General features: G+C 39.3%; 1 protein-coding gene across 1 annotated transcript in view; it reads right to left on the minus strand.

Moving 5' to 3' along the window:
* Nucleotides 1–1,056: 1,056 nt before the first annotated feature.
* DENND2C (DENN domain containing 2C) overlaps nt 1,057–22,966 on the minus strand; it is an 84,119-nt gene continuing 62,209 nt past the window's right edge. The window contains 11 exon segments of the mRNA XM_030935716.1: nt 1,057–2,169; nt 3,927–4,013; nt 4,260–4,496; nt 10,667–10,772; nt 11,715–11,756; nt 15,203–15,380; nt 16,115–16,263; nt 16,712–16,852; nt 17,400–17,477; nt 18,022–18,091; nt 20,746–20,855. Coding sequence (XP_030791576.1) covers nt 2,138–2,169; nt 3,927–4,013; nt 4,260–4,496; nt 10,667–10,772; nt 11,715–11,756; nt 15,203–15,380; nt 16,115–16,263; nt 16,712–16,852; nt 17,400–17,477; nt 18,022–18,091; nt 20,746–20,855 — 1,230 coding nt within the window. The 3' untranslated portion in view covers nt 1,057–2,137.

The raw sequence follows: 22,966 nt of genomic DNA on the forward strand, positions 1-22,966 counted from the left end.
AAACAAACTGATATTTGCTATAACATTAATAAATGAAAAGTGCACCATCTGAACTTGAATTTGCCCATGAGTTTGAAAAAAAAAAAAACAAATAGGCCCGGTGCAGTGACTCACGCCTGTAATCCCAGCACTTTGGGAGGCCAAGGTGGGTGGATCACCTGAGGTCAGGAGTTCAAGACTAGCCTGGCCAACATGGTGAAACCCCATCTCTACAAAAAATACAAAATTAGCCAGGTGTGGTGGTGGGCACCTATAATTCCAGCTACATGAGAGGCTGAGGCAGGAGAACTGCTTGAACCCAGGAGGCGGAGGTTTCAGTGAGCCGAGATCGTGCCATTGTGCTCCAGCCTGGGCAAAAAGAGCGAAACTCCATCTCAAAACACACACACACATACACACACACACACACACAAAACATTGCACCATCACTGAAAAATTTCTCTTTCCAATCACTACTACTACTTTAGATATTAAAGGTCTGGATGACTAAGTGGTATATGTTCAAGGAATGTTCATATTTTGAGTCTAATTTAATTAGAGCAAAAATTTCAGCATTTCTAGGGGAATAAGAAGAGTCTCATCTAGGCATCTATATATAAAGTCCCTTATCCTCAGAGCTGAAAAGTGGCTCTGGTACACTTAATACAAAATTTTTATTAATAAAATAAATAGCTATATAATCCTACTGAGATGAAATTTCCATCTGGAGGACTAACCAACTTTCTCTGTGTCCATAAAAGTCCTGGCTTCAGTTCTGTGTTGTATAACTTTGGGCAACTTATTTAACTTCTTTGAATTTGTGTTTTTTTCTATTTTTTTTTTTTTTGAGATGGAATCTTACTCTGTCACCCTGACTGGAGTGTAGTGGTGCGATCTCCGCTCACTGCAACCTCCACCTCCTGGGCTCAAGCAATTCTCGTGACTCAGCCTCCCGAGTAGCCGGGATTACAGGCACCTGCCACCATGCCCAGTTACTTTTTTTTAAATTTTATTTTTAGTAGAGAGAGGGTTTCACCATATTGGCCAGGCTGGTCTCGAACCCCTGACCTCAAATGATCCACCTGCCTTGGCCTCCCATAGTGCTGGGATTACAGACGTAACAGCACCCAGCCTTAGTTTCTTTATTAGTAAAATGGAGATATAAATATCTATCTCATAAGGTTGATTTAAGGATTGGTTGAGATGATATGCATACATATACCACAGTGCATGGCACGTGGTGGACACTAAAAAATAAAGGTGGCTCCCATGCCCTTGAGAGGACATTTTCATAATAGTTATAATTCCACAAAGTTTAAATTTATTTACTTATTTTTAAAATGTTTTTGTAGAGATAGGATCTTGCTATGTTGCCCAGGCTGGTCCCAAACTCCTACCCTCAAACTCCTGCCTTAGCCTCCCAAAGTGGTGGAGATTACAGGCGTGAGCCACTGGATCCAGACTTCACAAAGTTTAATGTTGACATGTGAGGGACAAGCAAGCTACTCAAATGCTACACAATTTGGAGCAGGAGTTGCAAGATGTCTAATTTTATAAGGTACTTAATAACAGTACTTTATAATATTACAAGTAGGGCTTCCTCCTGAGATTCCCCTAGATACAATATAAGGCAAAATAATGGAGATATGTGATGAGTCTATTCCTTTGCCCAGGTCAAACAGCCCATGGATTTAAAGCTGACATGATAGTTCAGTGATGAGAATTATGCATATAAGGCCAGTGTTCTCCATTTCCATCGTGTCTCTCTTCTATGTTAAACTCAGCATTTCTCTCATTATTCTCATCTTTGGGCTATTTTTTAAAATGTAACAACAAGGCTTTTCCTTGTGAAAGACAACTACTTTCATAGATGAAGCACAAAACAGAGAATGAGCCCAAGAATTACATAGAAAAGGCTGCTATTAAAAAAAAAAATGGAGACAGAGTAAAGATGGCATTGGTTCCAGACCATTCCCAACAATTCTCCAGTGATTACTACAGCAGCAACAGGAGAATCCTCCTCCGACAGCCTGACTCGCTCTTTAACCTTTTAAAATTTCAAGAATTTTGTAGAATACTTCATGGGATCCTGACCCTTGGAAAAATATTTTCTTTGGCACTTTCTGTTGTATATTCAGGATGGAGACAATCAGAGGTTTCATTTCTTCTGCAGAAATTTCATTTTACTTCCTAAAGGGAAAGAAAAGGACAGTGAACTCTCAATTCATTTTTATTTATTGTACATTATTTGAGGCAATGGGTTAACGGGTCAGTCATTCAGAACAGCCCAAGAGTTAAGCTGACATCTCAAACTCAGTTGATGTGTTTAACCACCAAAACAAAAACAAAAACGAACCCCAAACCCCATGTGTCTAATTAATTGCAGAGGTCAAAAAGAATTCAGACATCATGTAATCCGGTGGTTTTCAACCTTGACTATAGGTTAAAATCACCTGGCTTCTCCCCAGAGATCTCCTGGAGCCCAGGGGAAAATTTTTTAAAGTTGTCTGGAGATTATAAAATGTAGTCAGAGCTGGGAACCACTGATCTAATCTAACTCCATAGTATAAAGATGAAATAACAGCCTAAGGCCTAATATGTCCATGGTCTGTCAACTAGTGAAGGACAGGGCCTAATTAGGGGGCATATATTTCAAAAACAAAATATAAATATCATAGAATATAGGTTATTCATTATTTTAGGCTAGCCACACCCCTGTTCTCTTATATCATACTAGATAATTAACTATTATTGAAAAATCATAAATGTGTTTATGAACTAGAAAATTAAAGACTTGTAAGAAATCCTCTTTTGCCTCAGAAGTCCCTCTAAACCAGGTGTTTTTAATCTGGAGTACCAAGGATAGACTTCATGGGGTACATGGGCAGCCTAAAATTATACGCAAAATTTATTTATATGCTGTAAATACATTTTTCTGGGAAAAAGGACCACAGTTTTTATAAGATTCTCCAAGGAATGTGTCCTAGAAAAGATTAATAATCATGATATACAAACATATCATGAAATAAATAAACTTCTATCAGAGAGGTTCATCTCTGGGAAATGGCCCCACAGACCACTCTGATGAGGGATCCCAAATTTTGAGAAAAATGCTTCTTTTTCTCCAAAACACTTAGAAACTAGCATCATGGTTTATGGTCAGCGTATTTAAGGCTATATTACTGATTTGATTATAAAGCTTTTGTGATGAGGCCCACTTACCGCAAAGCTTTTTCGGCCACATTTATTTTTTATTTTTATTTATTTATTTTTTATTTATTATTTTTTAAATTTTTATTTATTTTTTTCAGAGACAAGAATCTCACTCTGTCGTCTGTGGCAAGATCATCTTACTGAGGCTTCAAACTCCCAGGCTCTAGCAATTCCCCTCAGGCCTCAACCTCCTACATAGCTAGAACTACAGGCATGTGCCAGCATGCCTCATTTTTTTTTTTTTTTTTTTTTTTTTTTTTTTGAGAGAGAGTTTTGCTCTTGTCGCCCAGGCTGGAGTGCAATGGTGTGATCTCTGCTCACTATAACCTCTGTCTCCTGGGTTCAAGCAATTCTCCTGCCTCAGCCTCCCAAGTAGCTGGCATTACAGGTGCCTGCCACTAAGCCAGGCTAATTTTTGTATTTTTAGTAGAGACAGGGTTTCACCATGTTGGACAGGCTAGCTAGTCTCGAACTCCTAACCTCAGGTGATCAACCTGCCTCAGCCTCCCAGAGTGCTGGGATTATAGGCATGAGCCACCATGCCAAGCCATGTCCAGCTAATTTTAAAATTTTGTGTAGAGATGGGGTCTCACTATGTTGCCCATGCTGGTCTCAAACTCCTGGCCTCAAGCAAACCTCCTTACTTGACCTCGCAAAGTGCTGGAATTACAGGCATGAGCCACTGCGCCTGGTCTTCAGCAACATTTATCTAACAAGAAAACACAGCAACTTACCAAGACTCCGCAAAATTCTATTCATCCCACTGGGCTCTGACTCAGGAATTGTTTCCAAATACTGGATGGCCCGGACCTCAAACAAACCTACAAGGAAAAACTCATGTTGGTGAAACTGTCTAACACTCCAGACTGGGAATTACATAAAACTCTGTGCTCATTACCAGTGTATTATTCCCAGGGCTATAACAATATTACAAAATAAACAATTCTCATAATAAACAACTCGGATTTCGAGTCCTTGTTGCTTTACAATACTTTTTATTCATAATATAGTAAAATCTTTCAAGGTATTCACTAAATAGAGAGGGAGAACTTAATAATGAAACCGACCTTTAACTCCACTTTTCCGGAGCTCTCGGTCCTGGATGAATCCTGCAAACATCTGAGTCTCCATGAAGAGATCCAGGAAGTGGCGTACACTTCGGGAGGTGTGGGACTTACGGAATGGTTCCCTTTGGAAAACACGCTCCCCACGCTCCGTGACAGTCATGTTCAAAGAATAATGTCCTACTAACTCCACAAAAAACCTGACAAATGCTTCGGACACCAGAGAGTTGAGTGTCACATCTGCTGCAACATGAAAAAAAAAAAAGAAAAAAACTCCTCAGTTATCTGTATCTGTAAACACTGGTTCTGGTTATGGAAGTCATGCCTAAGAAGTTATAGATCAAAGGACTGAGAATAAATCTAGGAGTGTTCATTCTTCACTTTCTTTCTCCATGACCTAGAAAAGGCTAATTGATTCTACCCTTACCTTCATTTTCTTTCCATACATACTCCTTCTACATCTTGCAAACTGGCTTGCACATCTGTTGATTTCATTGTAACTGCTCTTTCAAAGGCCACTGGTGAGAGCCAGCCAAATTTAATCTGCTCTTCTATTTTTATCTCCTTTAAGCTCCATGTTGCATTTGTGCTGACTACCTCCTCATTTCTTTTGTCCCCCACAACTCTATGCTCTTCTGATTTCCTGGTTCCCTTCCTGACTTGATGACAAAGCAGTTCTTTTTCTCTTGTCCTTTCTCTTCCTGAGCATGGTGCTCAGACACTCTTCTTCAACACCCCCTTCCTTAAAGGGCTAATTGGCACAGAGATAGAGCTGGCTATGATAATACTGTAATTCCAAACCTTAGTTTTCCAGCCCTGTTATCTCACCTTCTACATTTTCAGGCTACCTATGGGTGGTTATCATTTGGCTGTCCCATTAGCACATAAGTTCCATCTGTCTAAAGGTCACTATGTCAGGTTCTTTTTGGAACTTGGACTATGAATCAATTAAACAAACAATACATATCTAAAGCCAAATCCATTATATTTCCCCACCAAATCAGTTTCCCTCTCAATAGTCCCATTTTTTTAAATAAAGATTTTTTTTTTTCCCTAAAATACAGACAGGGTCTTGCTATGTTGCCCAGGCGCTGGTCTCAAACTCCTGGGCTCAAGCAATTCTCCCACCTCAGCATTCCAAAATGCTGGGATTACAGATGTGAGCCACCATGCCTCGGTGACACTGCCATTTCATACTACACTATAATTATTCCATAAAAATAGTGATTTGAGTGCTGAAGTTGCACTGTATTAAGTGCTTTTACAAACATAATAATCTATTATTATTTTTTTCTTTTACGGAGGAAACTGAGGTGCCAAATGATTAAATAAATTCTCCAGGGTCATCCCATCTAGTAAGTGAAGATGCTGGACTCACAAGTCAGGTGATTTTTAATCTCTATAATATACTACATTATATTGCCTTCCAGGTTCCAGGCTCAAACTTCAGATTCAGCTTACACTCCCTCTTTTTCTTCCATATCCAAATAGTCTTTCCCCCCCAACCCTTCACACTGTCATTGCTCTTTTCCCAGGGATGCACTCAGGATGGGAATCAGGGACCTAAGTTTAGTCAGAGTTCTACCATAAAGCAGTTGTGTAATAGTGGGTGGCTCACTTTTCTCAGTTGGCCTGTCCACATCTGGGCAGCTAGCAGGGCTGACCAGGTGATTTCCAAGGTCTCTTTCTGAATTACACTTTGACTCTAATCTAGGGTTTTGCTATATTTTGTCCAACTCCCTTCCTTCTCATCTCTTTCCTTCTGCAGCTGAGAATCCGTGTCCATCACTGCATTTATCTTTTTCTCTTTTTTTAATTACTTTTTTTTTTTGTAGAGATGGGGTCTTGCTATGTTGCTCAGGCTGGTATTGAACTTATCCTGCCTTGACCTCCCAAAGTGCTTGAGATCACAGGTATGAGCCACCACACCCAGCCCCAACACTGCATTTATCTTCAACACTTTTGCCTCACTGTTATGTCTTATTTTCTTTCTTTTAAAAATTATGTTTTTCTATAATTTCTTTATTCTTTCCCTTTTAATGTATATACTTTACATATTCTTTGATATGTATATTTTATAAGATCAACAATGAAATGAATAAATTCTCTACCACAAACAAAGCTTACAAACAGAACATCACTAGTATCTTTGAAGTTTCCTGTGTGACTCTCTCTAATGGCATTCTTCTCCTACTTTCCAATAGAGTGACCATGGAATTTTGTATTTATTATTCCCTTGCTCTGCATTATAGTTTCACTATACCCATATAAAACCCCAATAGCATATTATTAGGTTTTGTATGTCTTTGAACGGTATACAAAATGTTGTAGTCTTCTTCAATTTACTGTTTTATTCAATATACGTTTTTAAGATTCATTCTTAACTGGGTGCAGCTACAATGGCTCATGCCTGTAATCCCAACACTTAGGAGACTGAGGCAGGCAGCTCACCTGAGCCCAGGAGCTTAGGACCAGGTTGGGCAACATAGACTCCATTTCTACAAAAAATTTAAGAATTAGCTGAGTGTGGTGGCACAGGCCTGTGGTCCCAGCTACTCAGGAGGCTGAGGACAGAGGATTGCTTGAGCATAGGGGGTCAAGGCTGCAGTGGGCCATGATCACACCACTTGCACTCCAGCCTAGTCGACAAAATAAAACCTTATCTCAAAAAAAATTCATTCTTAAAGCTTTATTCTCCTGAAAATGGATATTCACATTGTTTTTAGTTTTTGCTATCACATATACTAGCACTATGAAAATTACTGAACTTGTTTCCCAGTGATCATGTACGAGAGATTCACTAGGGTATGTATCTACAAACTACATTGTTGGGCTGTAGGATATGTACGCCTTTAATTTTACTAGATAATGCCAACTTCAAAGTGGTTGAACTACTTGACACACTCTTACCAATACTTGATATTGTTAGACTTAATTTTTTTTTTTTTTGAGACAGGGTCTTGCTCTATTGCCCAGGCTAGAGTGCAGTGGCACCATCACAGCTCACTGCAGCCTCAAATTCCTGGGCTCAAGTGATCCTTCCACCCAAGCCTCCTGAGTAGCTGGGACTACAGGCACACATCAACACTCCTGGCTAATGTTTTAATTTTTTTTTGTAGAAACAGGGTCTTGCTGTGTTACACAGGCTGGTCTTGAACTCCCGGGCTCAAGTGATTCTCCCACCTTGACCTCCCAAAGTGTTAGGATTACAGGTATGAACCACAGTGCCTGGACAGATTTTTTAGTTTTTGTGAATATGGTGGGTATAAAAAATGGTATTGCACTGTGGCTTACATTTACACTTCCCTGAATGTAAATGATGTAGTGAGGCTGCATGTCTCTTCAATTACTTATGTGCTTATCATGTTTCTTCTTCTTTGAATGTTTGTTCCTATCTTTTCCTCATTTTTCTATTGGATTGTTTATCTTTTTCTTACTGATTTGCAGGGGTTTTTTAAAAAAATAAATTCTAGACACTATTCATTTGGTAGCTACATATGTTGAAGATGTCTTCACCTAGTCTGTAACTAGTTTTTAAAATCTCTTTTCCATGGTGTCCCTTGATGAAAAGAAAATTTAAAGATTTAACACAGTCAAATTAACCTATCTTTTCCTTTATGGTCTCTGCTCTTTGTGCCATGTTTTTAAGAACCCCACCACTCTGTTATTGACATAAAATATTTTCTTCTATGCTTTCAAAAATATTTTCAAAAGCTTTGCTTTTAACATTTAAGTCTTTAAATTCACTGGAATTAATTTTCTGTATAGTATGAGATGTACATCCATATTCATTTCTTTTCATATAGAAGACCAATTGTTCTATTTTTTATTATTATTTCTTTATTATTATTATTTTAGACAGGGTCTTACTCTCTCACCCAGGCAGGAGTGCAGTGGCACAATCTTGGCTCACTGCAACCTCCACCTCCCGGGTTCAAGTGATTCTCCTGCCTCAGCATACTGAGTAGCTGAGATTAAAGGTGTGCACCACCACACCTGGCTAATTTTTGTATTTTTAGTAGAGACGGGGTTTCACCATGTTGGCCAGGCTGGTCTCAAACTGCTGACCTCAAGTGATCTGCCCACCTCCGCCTCCCAAAGTGCTGGGATTACAGGTGCGAGCCACCACGCCCAGCCCAAGGATCATTAAATGATCCATCCTTTTTCCACTGATACACAACGCTGGCACTGACACAAATCAAGTTTCCTTATGCATACACACTCTGTATTCTTTCTGTTGCTCTATTTCTGCACCAAACCCAAACTATCTTAATTACTATCTTTATAATAAATGTTGACGTCTAGTAGTGCAAGCCTTCCAATCTTGTTCTTTTTTGAGTGCCTTGGCTATTCCTGGCCCTTTGTACATCCAATTAAGTTTTATGGTGGGCGTAATGGCTCACCCATGTAATCCCACGGCTTTGGGAGGCCGAGGTGGGTGAATTGCTTGAGCTCAGGAGTTCAAGATCAGCCTGGGCAACATCGTGAAACCCTGTCTCTACAAAAAATACAAAAAACTAGCCAGGTGTGATGGTGCACGCCTGTTGGCCCAGCTGCATGGTGGGCTGAGGTGGGAGGATTGCTTGTGCTCAGGAAGTCAAAGCTGCAGTGAACCAAGATTGCACCATTGTACTCCAACCTGGGTGACAAAGCGAGACCCTGTCTCAAAAATAAAAATAAAAATAATAAATAATAAATTTTACAATCAATCGGCTGAATGGAATTCTGATTCTCTCTTGAACCCTCTCCCATCTCACTTTCTTCCCCTCATTCCACTGAATCTGCTGTTATCAAAGTCTTCATATTAGCAAATCCACTGGTCAAATCTTAAGTCCTTGCCATACTTGGTCTCTTTGTAGCTGTAGGCATAACTGATTACTCTTCTTTTCATGAAGTATTCTATTTGCTCAACTTCTGCAATGTCACACTCCTGTTTGTTTTTTATTTTTCTTTTCACTTTTTGTAGAGATGAGGTCTCATTATGTTGCCTAGGCTAGTTTGGAATTCCTAGGTTGAAGCAATCCTCCTGCCTTGGCCTCCCAAAGTGCTGGGATTATAGGTGTGAGCCACTGTACCTGCCCACACTCCTGGCAGTTTACACACATACTTTCCTGGTTTTTCTCCTTTACTGGCTGCTCCTCTTAGTCTCCCTTGCTGGATAGTTCTCCTTCCAACCTCCAAGTGTTGGAAATCTAACCACGCCATTTAAAGCAACAGAGGGCTCAATCCTTAAACCTTTGTTATTTTCTAACAATACTCACTCTATAGGATCATCTCATCTGGTCCCACAGCTTTAAAACAGCAATTTCTAAATGTTTGCTTTTAGCCCAAATCTTTCTTCTAAAACATTTCCAGTTGGATGTCTGCTTAAGTATTAAACTTCTAATAGGTATCTCAAACTGTAACATCCAAAACTAAACTTTTTATTACTCCTCTAAATCTGCTTCTTCTAGGCCAGGTGTGGTGGCTCACAACTGTAATCCCAGTGCTTTGTGAGGCTAAGGCCGGAGGATTGCTTGAGACCAGGGGTTTAAAATCAACCTAGGCAACATAGTGAGACCCCGTCTCTACAAAAAATAAAAAGATTAGCTAGGTGTGGTGGTGCATGCCTGTAGTCCCAGTTGAGGCAAGAGAATTGCTTGAGCCCAGGAGGTTGAGGCTGTGGTGAGCTATAACTGCATCACTGCACTCCAGCCTGGGTGACACAGCAAGAAACAAAAAACAAAAAAGGAAAAAACCCAAAACAAACAAAAGAGCCCTGCTCCTTCCCTAATATTCCCTGTCAGTACATAGCCTTAGTTTTCTCATCTGTAAAATGAGGATTAAATAATGATACCTGCTTCATAAAGATAAAACAAAATGTATATTAAGTGTTTAGCATAATGCCTGATATAGTGTAAGCACCCAATAAATATTATTTGCCCATTTATTTAACAAGTATTGAGTACCTACTTACTGAATACTGTTTAAAGTACTGGAGATAGAGAACAAAATAAAGCCACTGTTCTCACAGAACTTATGCTGTAGCATATGAAATAGTGCTAAGAGCCTTGAAGAAAATTAAAGCAAGGGGAAGAGGATAAGGAGCACTAGGGGAATGGGTACAATTTAAAATACGACAGTCAGGAAAGGCCTCAGGGAGAAGGTGACGTGAGCATGGACCTACAGGAAGAAAGGGCAGGAGTCATGTGGATATCTGCGGGAATAGCATTCTATAAATGTAACTGAGCAAGTGCAAAGGTCCTGAAATAGAAGAGGACTTGGCATATTGAGGATAAGCAAGGAAGCTGATTATAAGATTTTCAAGGCGCAGGCAATCTAATGCTACTTTGGTATATCCTTTAACATAGTGCTAGGCATTCGGTAAATATTTACTACCTTAAACCTTAAGTCCTTGGCTCACTTGATACCTTGTGAAAAATTCTGCTCCTGAGTCAAGATTTCATTTCTTTCTTTCAAAATCTGCATCAGGGCAGCTTGAAGTTTTGGTGGTAGAATTTCATCCTCATCAGATACCTTAAGAAAAAAAAATGGAGATTTTTCTTTGTATGAGATTTGAGGGATTAAGTCTCAAATATACCCTAGTTATTTCTCCAAAATTCCACAAATGACTTTATATGTCTTGGCTAAAGAGTTAGTCTGAAGTCTCCTTCCCTACATGAAGAATCTCTCATGTTTATGGTGTATATATTTTAACTATATTAAAAAAATAAATAATATACTTTATAAAATTTTCTGGCACTTTTCCACCAGATCTCTCTCATCTACAAGTCTTCTATTATATTACGAAGATCATGCACAAATAAATTGTATTTCAAACGTGATGAGCTAATCAATTCTGAAAATGTCCTGGGAAACACTCTTCTTTTCACCCTGTGTTTCAGAGCTTACACTCTGACTACAGGTTATATCCGGAGGGCTGATCTAAGAAGGCTTTATGAACTCTTCCTTTCTACTTCAATATTAAGAATAAATGATCACTTCATTTTTGCTCCTACTGTACCTTGTACAAATTTCTATTATACAATTTCTAAAACTTTATGTATGTGTCTGTTTCTCCGCATTAGACTGTAAGACGTGAGGGTTCAAACTGTGTCTTACTCATTTTTACATTCTAACAGAGTATGTAGAAACAATCAGTGCTTAATAAATGCCTTTAAAATGTAATTAAATTAGAGGCTTATGTGTCGACCCACCTGGAGTTGAAGGGTGGTTTTACCTCTTTTGAGAATGACACATTTATGTTTCCTCCTTCCTTTGGGATAGACAGCTATAAACTGAAGCCAAATTTTTCAAGTCGATCTTGCTTGACTGGCCATGGTGTCAACTCAAGTATGTATAAGAACTAAAAGTTTTGCCTGAGTCATATTCTCTAAGTACTTTCACATATTGTCTGTCCAATTATCTACAGTAGACATTTATCCTAAAACATTAGTAATTACCTCCTTCGGCACTCACCTCCTGTAAGAACTTGTCTGCACAGAGATCAACTATCAGCACCTGTGAAATAAAGGAGCCAGGCAAGTTCAACCAGAGACATTCACGGACAAATATAGGCAATGAGAATAGTTTTAAACAAAATTTACTCAAAGTTTTAGCCCATTTAAAAGTTAGTCAATCGACACAAGAAATAAATTGCAAATGAAAGAATGATGACGTGCATACCTATAGATTAAAAGAGACTAAAAACGTATCAACTAAATACGACGTGTGGGGCCAGGCACGATGGCTCACACCTGTAATCCCAGAACTTTGGAAAGTCGAGGCAGGAGGATCTCTTCAGTCCAGGAGTTGGAGACCAGCCCTGGCAACACAGTGAGACCCTGTCTATACACAAAATTTAAAAATTAGCTGGGCGTGTGGTACACACCTGTAGTCCCAGCTACTCGGGAGGCTGATCTGAGAGGATCACGTGAGTCTGGGAGGTCAAGGCTGCATTGATTGTGATTGCGCCAATGCATTCCAGCCTGGGTGACAGAGTGAGACCCTGTCTCTAAATAAATAAATGAATAAATAAGTACAATGTGTGGACTTCATTTTGAACCTGATTTAAACAAATTATTAAAAGTTTATGAGACAACTGGAGATTTAAACACTGGATTTTGCTGATATCAAGGAATTGTTGGATATTTTAGGTGTGATAATGGTATTGAGGTTATGTTTAAATATGCCCTTATGTTATAGAGGTTCACACTGTAATATTTAGAGATGAAATTGTGTCAGGATATCCTTCAAAATATTATGGGAAAGAGGAATGGGTAAGGGTAAAGACTGGCCATTACTTGATAAGTACTGAAGTGGGGTGACTGGTACACAAGGATTCATTTCACTCTTCTGTTTACTTTTACATATGTTTAAAGTTTCCAAAATAAAAAGTGTTTTTTTTTTTTTTTTTAAGAAGGACAAGGCAGCGGAGTAACAGGGAGCAGTCTTTTCAGTAAGTGGTATCGGCACAGATGGTACCATATAAAAACAAATGAAACAACCCCTACTTCACATTATACACACAAAAAATCAAGTTCCAGGAGGATTCATAATCAAAAGTTAAAGGCAAAATAATGAAAGGCCCAAGAGATAATATAGAAGGATATTTTCATGAGGTTAATATAAAGTAACTTAAGCAGCTCACTAAAAACACCATGTATAAAGAGAAAGACTGATAATTTTAAATTATTTTAAAATTCATTTTAAAATCATGTGAATTATTTAAATTCACATTAAAAGTAAGAATTTCTGTGCATTAAAAAACATCATTTTTGAAAATGAAAAGGCAAGCCACAGACAAAGGGGCCAGTATCCAGAATATAAAAAGACATCTTAACGCCAGGCGCAGTGGCTCATGCCTGTAATCCCAGCACTTTGGGAGGCTGAGGTGGGCGGATCACCTGAGGTCAGGAGTTCAAGAGCAGCCTGGCCAACATGCTGAAACCCTGTCTCTACTAAAAATACAAAAATTAGCCAGGCGTGGTGGCTACTCAGGAGGCTGAGGCAGGAGAATCGCTTGAATCCAGGAGGCAGAGGTTGCAGTGAGCTGAGATCGCGCCATTGCACTCCAGCCTGGGAGACAAGAGCGAGACTTCATTTCAAAAAGAAAAGAAAAGAAAAAGAAAACATCTTAAACAATAAGAGAGTAGGGGCTGGGTGTGGTGGCTCACACCTGTAATCCCAGCACTTTGGGAGGCCGAAGAGGGCAGATCACTTGAGGACAGGAGTTTGAGACCAGCCTGGCCAACACGGTGAAACCCCGTTTCTACTAAAAATACAAAAAATTAGTTGGGCATAGTGGCGTGCACCTATAGTCCCAGCTACTTGGGAGGCTGAGACACGATAATTGCTTGAACCTGGGAGGTGGAAGTTGCAGCAAGCTGAGATCACGCCACTGCACTCCAGCCTGGGCAACAGAGTGAGACTCCATCTCAAAAACAAAACAAAACCAAAACAAAACCAAAAACAAAACAAGAGAGTAAACAATGTAGTGGAAAGAGACAAAGATTTTTATAAAAGATGATATTCAAGAGACCAATAAATAGAAGGATGCTTAACCTCAACAGGAATCAAATTAAATTAAATTTGTGCAAATTAAACCACAATGTGAATAACACTACGCACGCACCAGATAGGCTAAATTATACAACTGATGACAGTGATGGTGAAGACGTGGAGCAACAGGAATTCTCATACGCTGTTGAAGGGAATTTAAATTGGCACAACTACTTTGGAAAACAATTTAACTTTATTTATTAAAGTTGGAGATATGTTTACCCTATGACTCAGCAATTCAATTTCCAAGTATATACCCATTGAACTACGTGTGTATGCACTGGGAGTCATGTATATTTATAGCAACATTATTTATAACAACCTCAAACTGGAAACAACTCAAATGTTCAATTGTAGAATGGATAAGAAAATTGTGGTACATTCACACAATGGAATCCTATATACAATTAGAATGATCAAACTATTGTTGACCTCATCAACATAGATCAATCTTACAGATATAATATTGAGCAGAGGAAGCCAGGCAAAAATATATATACCATATGAATCTATTTATATCAAGTTTAAAACCAGACAAAGCTGGATTACATTGCTTAGGGAGGAATGCCTAGGGGTTAAACTATAAAGAAAAACAAGTCAATGAATACCATAAAAGTCAAGATAATGATTACCTTTGGTGGGGGATGGGGATGGGGATGGAAACAGAGATTAGAAAGAGGCATGAGGGGCACTTCTAGGGGGTTGGCACTGATTCCATTGTGGTAATATTTCCATTCCATTCTAATGCTGGTTATGTATCTGTACATTTTGCTTTAACCACGTATCTATATTGTGTTTTATTTGAAATAAAGTTTTTTGGGTTTTTGCTTTGAGACAGCGTCTCCCTCTGTCGCCCAGGCTGGAGCACAGTGGCATGATCTCAGCTCACTGCAACCTCCGCCTCCTGGGTTCAGGCAATTCTGCCTCAGCCTCTCAAGTTGCTGGGATTACAGGCATGTGCCACCACACCTGGCTAATCTTTGTCTTTTTAGTAGGGATGGGGTTTTACCATGTTGGCCAGGCTGGTTTCAAACTCCTTGACTTCAAGTGATCCACCTGCCTCAGCCTCCCAAAGTGCTGGGATTACAGGCATGAGCCACCATGCCAGGCCATGAAATAATTTTTAAAGTTAATCCAGAGTACTGTACCCTTCAGAATAACACAAGAATGAGCCCAAGGTTACTACTGTAAATAAGATACAGGTTTGAATTTATGTGTACTATCAAATTTTCCCATCTTAATACTAGAAATATTATAAACAGTAATATTATAATACAATAGAAATATTATAAATAGCATAAAGTAGTAATAATAACTATATTAATTAATAACAATTCCACCACTCTTAAGATCACTTATTTTTACTTCTCAATGCTCCAATATTAGGTTCCATTCTTCCATCTCACCTCTTCAATGGGTAGGTCCTGGAGCTGTGGTAAGCAGCAAGACAGGATTCCAATAAGGAATGGAGTAGGTGAGCAGACAATGTCAATCATAGATGCTGGCAGGACTGGGATGTAGGTATGCTGCCAGGTGAACGGATACAGTGTAGCTACCACAGCATGGCCACATTTTGACAGGGTGCTAGCCAGAGGAGAAAACAAATGGTGTCATATATAGAGCAACATAAGGAGGACATTTCAGTTATGTTAAAGAATTAAAAATTGATGCTGGTTAGTGATCATAGATTAAAAACTATGTGAACAGTCATCAATTTTTTAACATTTTAGTTAAAATTTAAACTTAATTTACTGAAAATGTTCAATCTCAATCCAGCTCATCTCCACAATTTCTCATGCAAAAAATTAGTGTACTTAGAAAAGTATTACCAACTTTTGACAATAGGGTAAGCAAAATGCATTTAAAAGGGAAATTTATTATAACCCAAAAAAGTCATTTGTATAGCCTAATGCAAGTGGCTTTTTGTTGATTTACCATTTGAAATTATCCATGCCACTATATACTACTAGATAATTGAAAGACTGATCCTACATTTTAAAAATATGCCCAAATTTTTGTTCTCACTCATAGGTGGGAATTGAACAATGAGAATACTTGGGCACAGGGTGGGGAACATCACACACCGGGGCCTGTTGTGGGGTGGGGAGAGGGAGGGAGGGATAGCATTAGGAGAAATACCTAATGTAAATGACAAATTAATGGGTGCAGCACACCAACATGCATACGTATGTAACAAACCTGCCTGTTGTGCACATGTACCCTAGAACTTAAACTATAATAATAAAAAAAACTCCAATTTTAAAATTTGGAACAAATAAAACACCAGTGTGAAGTAACATATTTCACTTATTTCTTACCTTAGGCTGTCAGCAACAAAGATTACCCTACGCTCCAAAAGGAGCGAGGCACAGACGCGGATGAGATGACATACACTCAGGCACTTAAAGAGACATTCAAAATCAACATGTTCCAATCGGGAATCTAGTGGTCGGCAGAGTTCAATGGACTGAAATGCAAGAAGTTGAATCAGGTGAGCTAATATTGGAAAACAATCCCTAGTGCCAACGCTATGGATCCTGTTATTCTTACATAAGTTAAATTCAAGAAGGGTCTGCTACACAGGATCTGTGAAGCTTCCTATACTAATGCCAGGACCCAACAGCTTATTTTTGTTCTGTAAATCAAGATCCTTTATTCCTTCTGACAACAGTACATACAGTCTTCATTTATCACATTGAAATTGTCATTACAAAGGGACTCAGTCTATGTATGGTAGAAAATCTCTGGGTCCTGGGTCTAGGAAGAACTATGTTACAGATCAGCTGGATATTTCTCCATTGCTTTTACAGTTTATGGAAAAGGGAAATCTATCCCCTTGGGCTCTGGAAACTGCCTACTAGTATAAGTCCTGCTTTTTAATGGCTATCAAATCTTTTCAAAATGAGCTAACTTACCTCATCTCCAGCCCCAGGGAGGTAACTCTTAACTGTGATGGTGCGTCCAGGAGCTGGGAAAGGAGCTTCTATGACACTTCGCATGAATGGGTAAACAAGGGCTGGAGACATTTCTCTTCTCTTCTCTACTTCATCCAGAATCTATACATGCAAAGCGTTACTTTGTTATGGACTAAGTTAAAAAACATAAAAGAATGCTATTACAGGAACTGCCCAATCTGGTGTACAAACTTTAAAATAACCTAAATATAATTTAAGGCAGATAAGCTTCTGCAATCAATAAAAGTTAAATAAGCATCATATCTCTTGGGAGGTATCATTATACCCTGAAGAAAAGTTACTAACATAAATCAACATATTTTTAAAGGAGAAGCCCCTTTTTGGCTCACTAAGGGAGGGACAAGGAAGGTGACAGTAACAACAATATCCTGCAATTTGGTCTAAGAAAGACGCAAGACAAGATAAGCTTTGGACTATGTTCTCCCTTAAGCTGAAAGTTCTAGCAAACCAAAATGAAGATGATATAGCAACAGCAAATGGATTAGAGATGTGAGTTTAAGCCTTCAGGCATGTGATTCCTAGTTTACTAATAGGGAACCTTTCTGAAGTAGTATGTTAAAGTCTATGCCACTTAACATTGCGAGCTCAAAAAGGACACCATTTTTCATACAGCTCATTCTCCACTCACCTTTGAAAAAAGATTGAAGCAGCCTAGGCGACTAACCATGCAGTATACCTCAGGGAGTCGCTTTCCTTTGCCTTCTGGCTAAAAGATAAAAACAACAACAACAACAAAATCAAGCAGTGTAAGTTTTTATTAATATTGATTTGGACTACTAATTATCTTTTACTACTCTTTAGTACAGAGCAGTAACCAAGGCTCACATCTTCAGTGAACACTAAAAGATGTGAAAAATGCTAAAAATGATAGCATGATTTATTCTAGGTATAGTGAAGCCATCTAAGCAAGAAAAAAGTCCTAATATGGTTGATGAGTAACTCAGAGCTCCTTCGAGTAGCTCATTGTACTCTATTCCAAATGTACCCAGATGAGATTCAGCCACTATGTCATCAGTTACTTTCTCTATTATAAACAAATAAAATAAATCCATACCCCTTCTCTTCTAAAACACTCCGTGGCTAACCCCCACCTTGCTCTTGCTGTTTAATGCTAATACAGCTTCCTTAATACACAGGTAATTGAGCATCCCTCAAACTCATCTAGAGATAGTGCTTCTGAAATTCCTACTCTGACTCAATTGTTCCTTGACCAACCCTGTCTTGGTAAGTAACACAAATCTGATACTTACCAAGAGCTTCTTACAGTAACCAAACCACCGGCTTCCATCTTCACCAGTCAAGACAAAGGAGAATGTTTCACTGAAAAAAGAGCCAATAGTTAGTTTAGGATCCAAACAACCACTTATGGCATTCTCCATGGAACAAACAATTGAAAACTAGAATCCAACAGTAGTCATTTTGTGATCTAAAAGAAGGCATAATATTACATTCATTGCAAGTCACATTCCTCCTAAGGAATGAATGCCCAGGCCTTAAGAATATCTTGCCTTGTACTGGAGTGAGAGAATAGGTATGGGATAAGCTGTTGATGTTCGTTCCTTTTGTTTTCTTATTCATCCACTCTAGGTATTAATCAGGCTTATTTTCATTTAAATTTTATTTTTATTTTTTAAGACAGTCTCACTCTGTTGCCCAGGCTGGAGTGCAGTGGTGCAAACAGAGCTCACTGTAGCCTTGACCACCTGAGGCTCAAGTGATCCTCCCACCTCAGCCTCCCAAGTAGCTGGAACTACGTATGTGTGCCACCATGCCCTGCTAATCTTTTAATTTTGTATAGAGATAAGGTCTCACGATCTTGCCAGGGCTGGTCTCAAACACCTGGGTTCAAGTAATCCTTCTGCCTCGGCCTCCCAAAGTGCTAGGATTATAGACATGAGCCACTGCGACTGGCCTTATTTTCCTTTTGTTGAATCCTCAATTTAGTCAAACAGGTAAGCTACAAAGACTTTTGATATGTCATTTCTCAGTTCCAAATTCTTCTCTTTAGTTCTGAGAGGCTGTATAGAGCAGTGATAGGCAAAGGATTATATCCTTAATATACAAAAATTATTAGGAAAATATCAACTCCTCATTAGAAACATGGGCAAAAGAAATGCGTTAATAATTTACAAAATGAAAACCTAAATATGCCGAAGAAAGAAACTCAGACTCAATAATCAAATAAGTCCCCCCCTTTTTTTTTTCTGAGACAGAGTATCACTCTGTCACTCAGGCTGAAGTACAGTGGCGCCATCTCCGCTCACTAGAACCTCTACCTCCCGGGTTCAAGCAATTCTCCCGCTTCAGCCTCCCGAGTAGCTGGGACTACAGGCACGTGCCACCACACCCAGCTAATTTTTTATTTTTAGTAGAGACAGGATTTCACCATGTTGGCCAGGCTGGTCTTGAACTCCTGACCTCAAGTGATCCTCCCGCCTTGGCCTCCCAAAGTGCGAGGATTACAGGCGTAAGCCACAGCACCCGGCAAAGTCCAATTTTTTTTTTAAGAGACTGGGTCTCACTGAACACAACTTAATTTTCTGAAGACATATTTATTATCTTCCTTCCTTCCTTCCTTCCTTCCTTCCTCCCTCCCTCCCTCCATTCCTTTTTTTTTGGACAGAGTCTTGCTCTGTTGCCCAGGCTGGAGTACTATGGCATAATCATAACTCACTGCAACCTTGAACTCCTGGGCTCAAGTGGTCCTCCTGCCTCAGTCTCCTGAGTAACAACTGCACACCACCATGTCTGTCTAGCTTTTTGGTATTTTCTGTAGAGACAAGGACTTGCTATGCTGCCCAGGATGGTCTCAAACCTGGCCTCAAGTGACCCTCTCACCTTAGCCTCCCAAAGGGCTAGGATTACAGGTGTGAACCACTGCACCTGGCCTAAATCCAAACTTGAACAATATATACATATCTGTATTTGGCTAAAAATAAAGATTGGAAGGGAATATGACAAAATATTTACAGTGATTACCTTTGAGTAACCAGATTGCCAGTGATCTGTAATTTCTGCTTTTTACTTACTCTTCTGTATTTCCCAAATACTCTAGAATAAACATATATAACTCGTTGTGGGGGAAAGCCAGCCACAGAGCAGCCAGGTCAATATGAAAGGCGCTGTTTATAAAGGTAGCAGTGCAACTGACAACACAAGAGCATCAACAGTGATGGCTGAGAGATGAGAGTGTCAATCAGGCTAAACTGCTTATGAGAGACAGTGGCTTAGTCCGGAGGCAATGCGAAGTTGAAGTGCAGAGCTATTTAAGCAACGGCTGAGGCTGTTATCCAGAAGGTCATTACCATGTGATATGGTTCAACAAATCAAGCTTTTCAAACTAAATGGCATCAGCAATAATTACAGTTTTGAACAAAGCAGGCATCTATTAATATTTACAAGCAGAATTCAGAAATTGTGATAGTTCATTAAAAATAGTAATTTCCTCTAGATACCTGGAAGAAATTCTTTAACACTTCCTTTCTTAATATACTACACTTCCCAAACTGGAGCCTCCCTTTGTACAGGTTCCACAGGGGAACATAAAAGCTGGGCTGTGGATTCTTCTGTTAATTTGAAGGAGAAAGAAAATGAAGATGAAGACATTGCTCTGTTTTATCTCTGTTTCTAGGTTGAGTCTCAAAATCCAAGTCTTTTTTCCTTTCTGTACACTTGGGAGCATTTTTGATTGCACGTAAAATAGAACTTTTGTTGTTGTTGTTGTTGTTGAACTGGCAAGCTTGAAGTGACTCTCAAATTTGTTTTCCTTTTGACACTGAAATTATTCCATGTTTTTCTTTTTTTAAGCCCCACATAGGAAATGTTCTAATTCTGCTTCTTCCTTTCCTCCCACCACATCCTTGACTTGCCACAGTATTCACATAGCTTCACTAATGGCTCTACTCATTTCTCAAATACTCTGATTTATTTTTTCAGTTCTAATGAATATAAATTAGATAAATTAGCCCATTTACCTCTTGAGTTCTGAGGTTGGCATCCAGTCCTTTGAATCAGGAAAACAAAATTTTGGGATAACTTTAAGCCTCTCTTCCGTGTCTTTGGACTGCTTATAGCCATGATCGTCCTGAAAAAGATAACACCCTCAAATACCCTCAAAATAGGTGACTTAAATTATACTATGTAAGTGGGGAATAGAAATAAAAAACCCAGTCTCATCTCAGGAAAAAAGGTCTCTGATAAGCCTGGGCAGTTACTGATAAGCCTCAGCATGGTTTTGTACTGCTTAACAAAATTAAAAAGTCAATTCTGGAAATCACTGGAGGTGAACTGAGAACAGCGTTACTGAGAACAAAGAATCCTATTTTTACTGAGAAATGGTACCTGTGGATATCTCAGCATCTACTGTAAGAGAGATTAGTGAAAAGTTTCCTATCAAGAGGAAATATCTTAATTCAGGATTGACAAACTAATGGGAACCCAGTATCTTTATGAACCGAGGAACATAAGATAAAAATTCATTCTTCAATATACTGAGAACAAAAACCTAGTCACCTCAAGACACTGTCCAATCAACAATCAAAGAAGCTTTGAAATGGTAGATGAATATTATTTAGAAAAGATACGGCCAGATGCACTGGCTCATGCCTGTAATTTCAGCACCTTGGGAGCCCAAGGTGGACATATCACTTGAGCCCAGGAGTTGGAGACCAGCCTGGGCAACATGGTGAAACCCCATCTCTACAAAAAATACAAAAGTTAGCTGGGTGTAGTGGCACATGCCTGTAGTCCCAGCTACTCAGCAGGCTGAGAAGTGGGAGGATCTCTTGAGCCTAGGAGGATGAGGCTGCAGTGAGCAGTGATTGCTTCATTGCACTCCAGCCTGAGTGACAGAGAGAAACCTGCCTCGAAAAAAGAAAAAATAGGCCGGGTGCGGTGGCTCAAGCCTGTAATCCCAGCACTTTGGGAGACCGAGACAGGCGGATCACGAGTCAGGAGATTGAGACCATCCTGGCTAACACAGTGAAACCCCGTCTCTACTAAAAAAATACAAAAAACTAGCCGGGTGTGGCGGTGGGTGCCTGTAGTCCCAGCTACTCGGGAGGCTGAGGCAGGAGGAGAATGGCGTAAACCCGGGAGGCGGAGCTTGCAGTGAGCTGAGATCTGGCCACTGCACTCCAGGCTGGGCGACAGAGTGAGACTCCGTCTCAAAAAAAAAAGAAAGAAAAAATGAGAGATACTATTTTGAGAATCCATCCCATATATAATCATTTCCTTTAGCATAGAATCTTTGCTACCTAATTGCTGGTTTGCAACTTCTTGTAAAAGTTTAGCATAGAAGACCCTTTTGCATAAATCTGGTACTGTACCTATGTGACAGTCTAAATTTCAGTAAACTAGACATTTAGAAATTAGTATGACCTGTCCTCTATAAAAACAAGCCCTTAAGTCTAATTACCATATTGCCTTCAGATAACTAGTAAAAATCACCTCCCCTTTAATTTCTTTTTTGTTGTTGTTGAGAAGGAGGTCTTGCTATGTTGCCCAGGCTGGTCTCAAACTCCTGTGCTCCAGTGATCCTCCCGTTTCAGCTGGTCAACTAGCTGGGATTATAAGCATGTGCCACTGTGCATGGCCCCTTTAATTTCTTAAAAAAACCAAACTATGTAGCCATTCTGGGTCACTTAACAGTGCTGTGACATTGTACTTTCAGGCTACATTGAGAAATTTTATGAGAAATTAAACTTACTGATTATTTACTGTAGGGATATTTTTGAGGACCTTTTGAAAATGAGAATCCATGCAGGAAATGTCTCTTAGATTCCAGTACAGTTGTACTTCACCAGCTTTTTTAGTGAAACATGTAACTCAGGGTTATAAACCCAAAAGTCCTAAAGTGGCCAAGCAGGTAACTGAAATGAGAGAAGTGGTCCAAGTAATGAGCAGGAGAGTGAGTAAATGTCCCTATTAAAGGGATCACTCCTTACTAAGGAAAACTACATAATTCAGACAGCATAATGCAACATGAAAATGTGGAGCTTCTTGTCCAAAAAGCAGAAAAAATTAAACATAAAACATCTTTTCTTCCATGGCCTCTGTAATGGAGTTTTTATTTGCTATTTAACATCACACTCCCTTAGGCATGAGGATCCTGGGGGATGAGTGTAGACTCTCACAGACACCCAAGTGCTGCAGTCTGCAATCTGGTACACAAGGGGCCCACGAGGTACTGGGTTT

Source organism: Rhinopithecus roxellana, chromosome 8, assembly GCF_007565055.1.
Source record: "Rhinopithecus roxellana isolate Shanxi Qingling chromosome 8, ASM756505v1, whole genome shotgun sequence".
NCBI classification, from domain to species: domain Eukaryota; kingdom Metazoa; phylum Chordata; class Mammalia; order Primates; family Cercopithecidae; genus Rhinopithecus; species Rhinopithecus roxellana.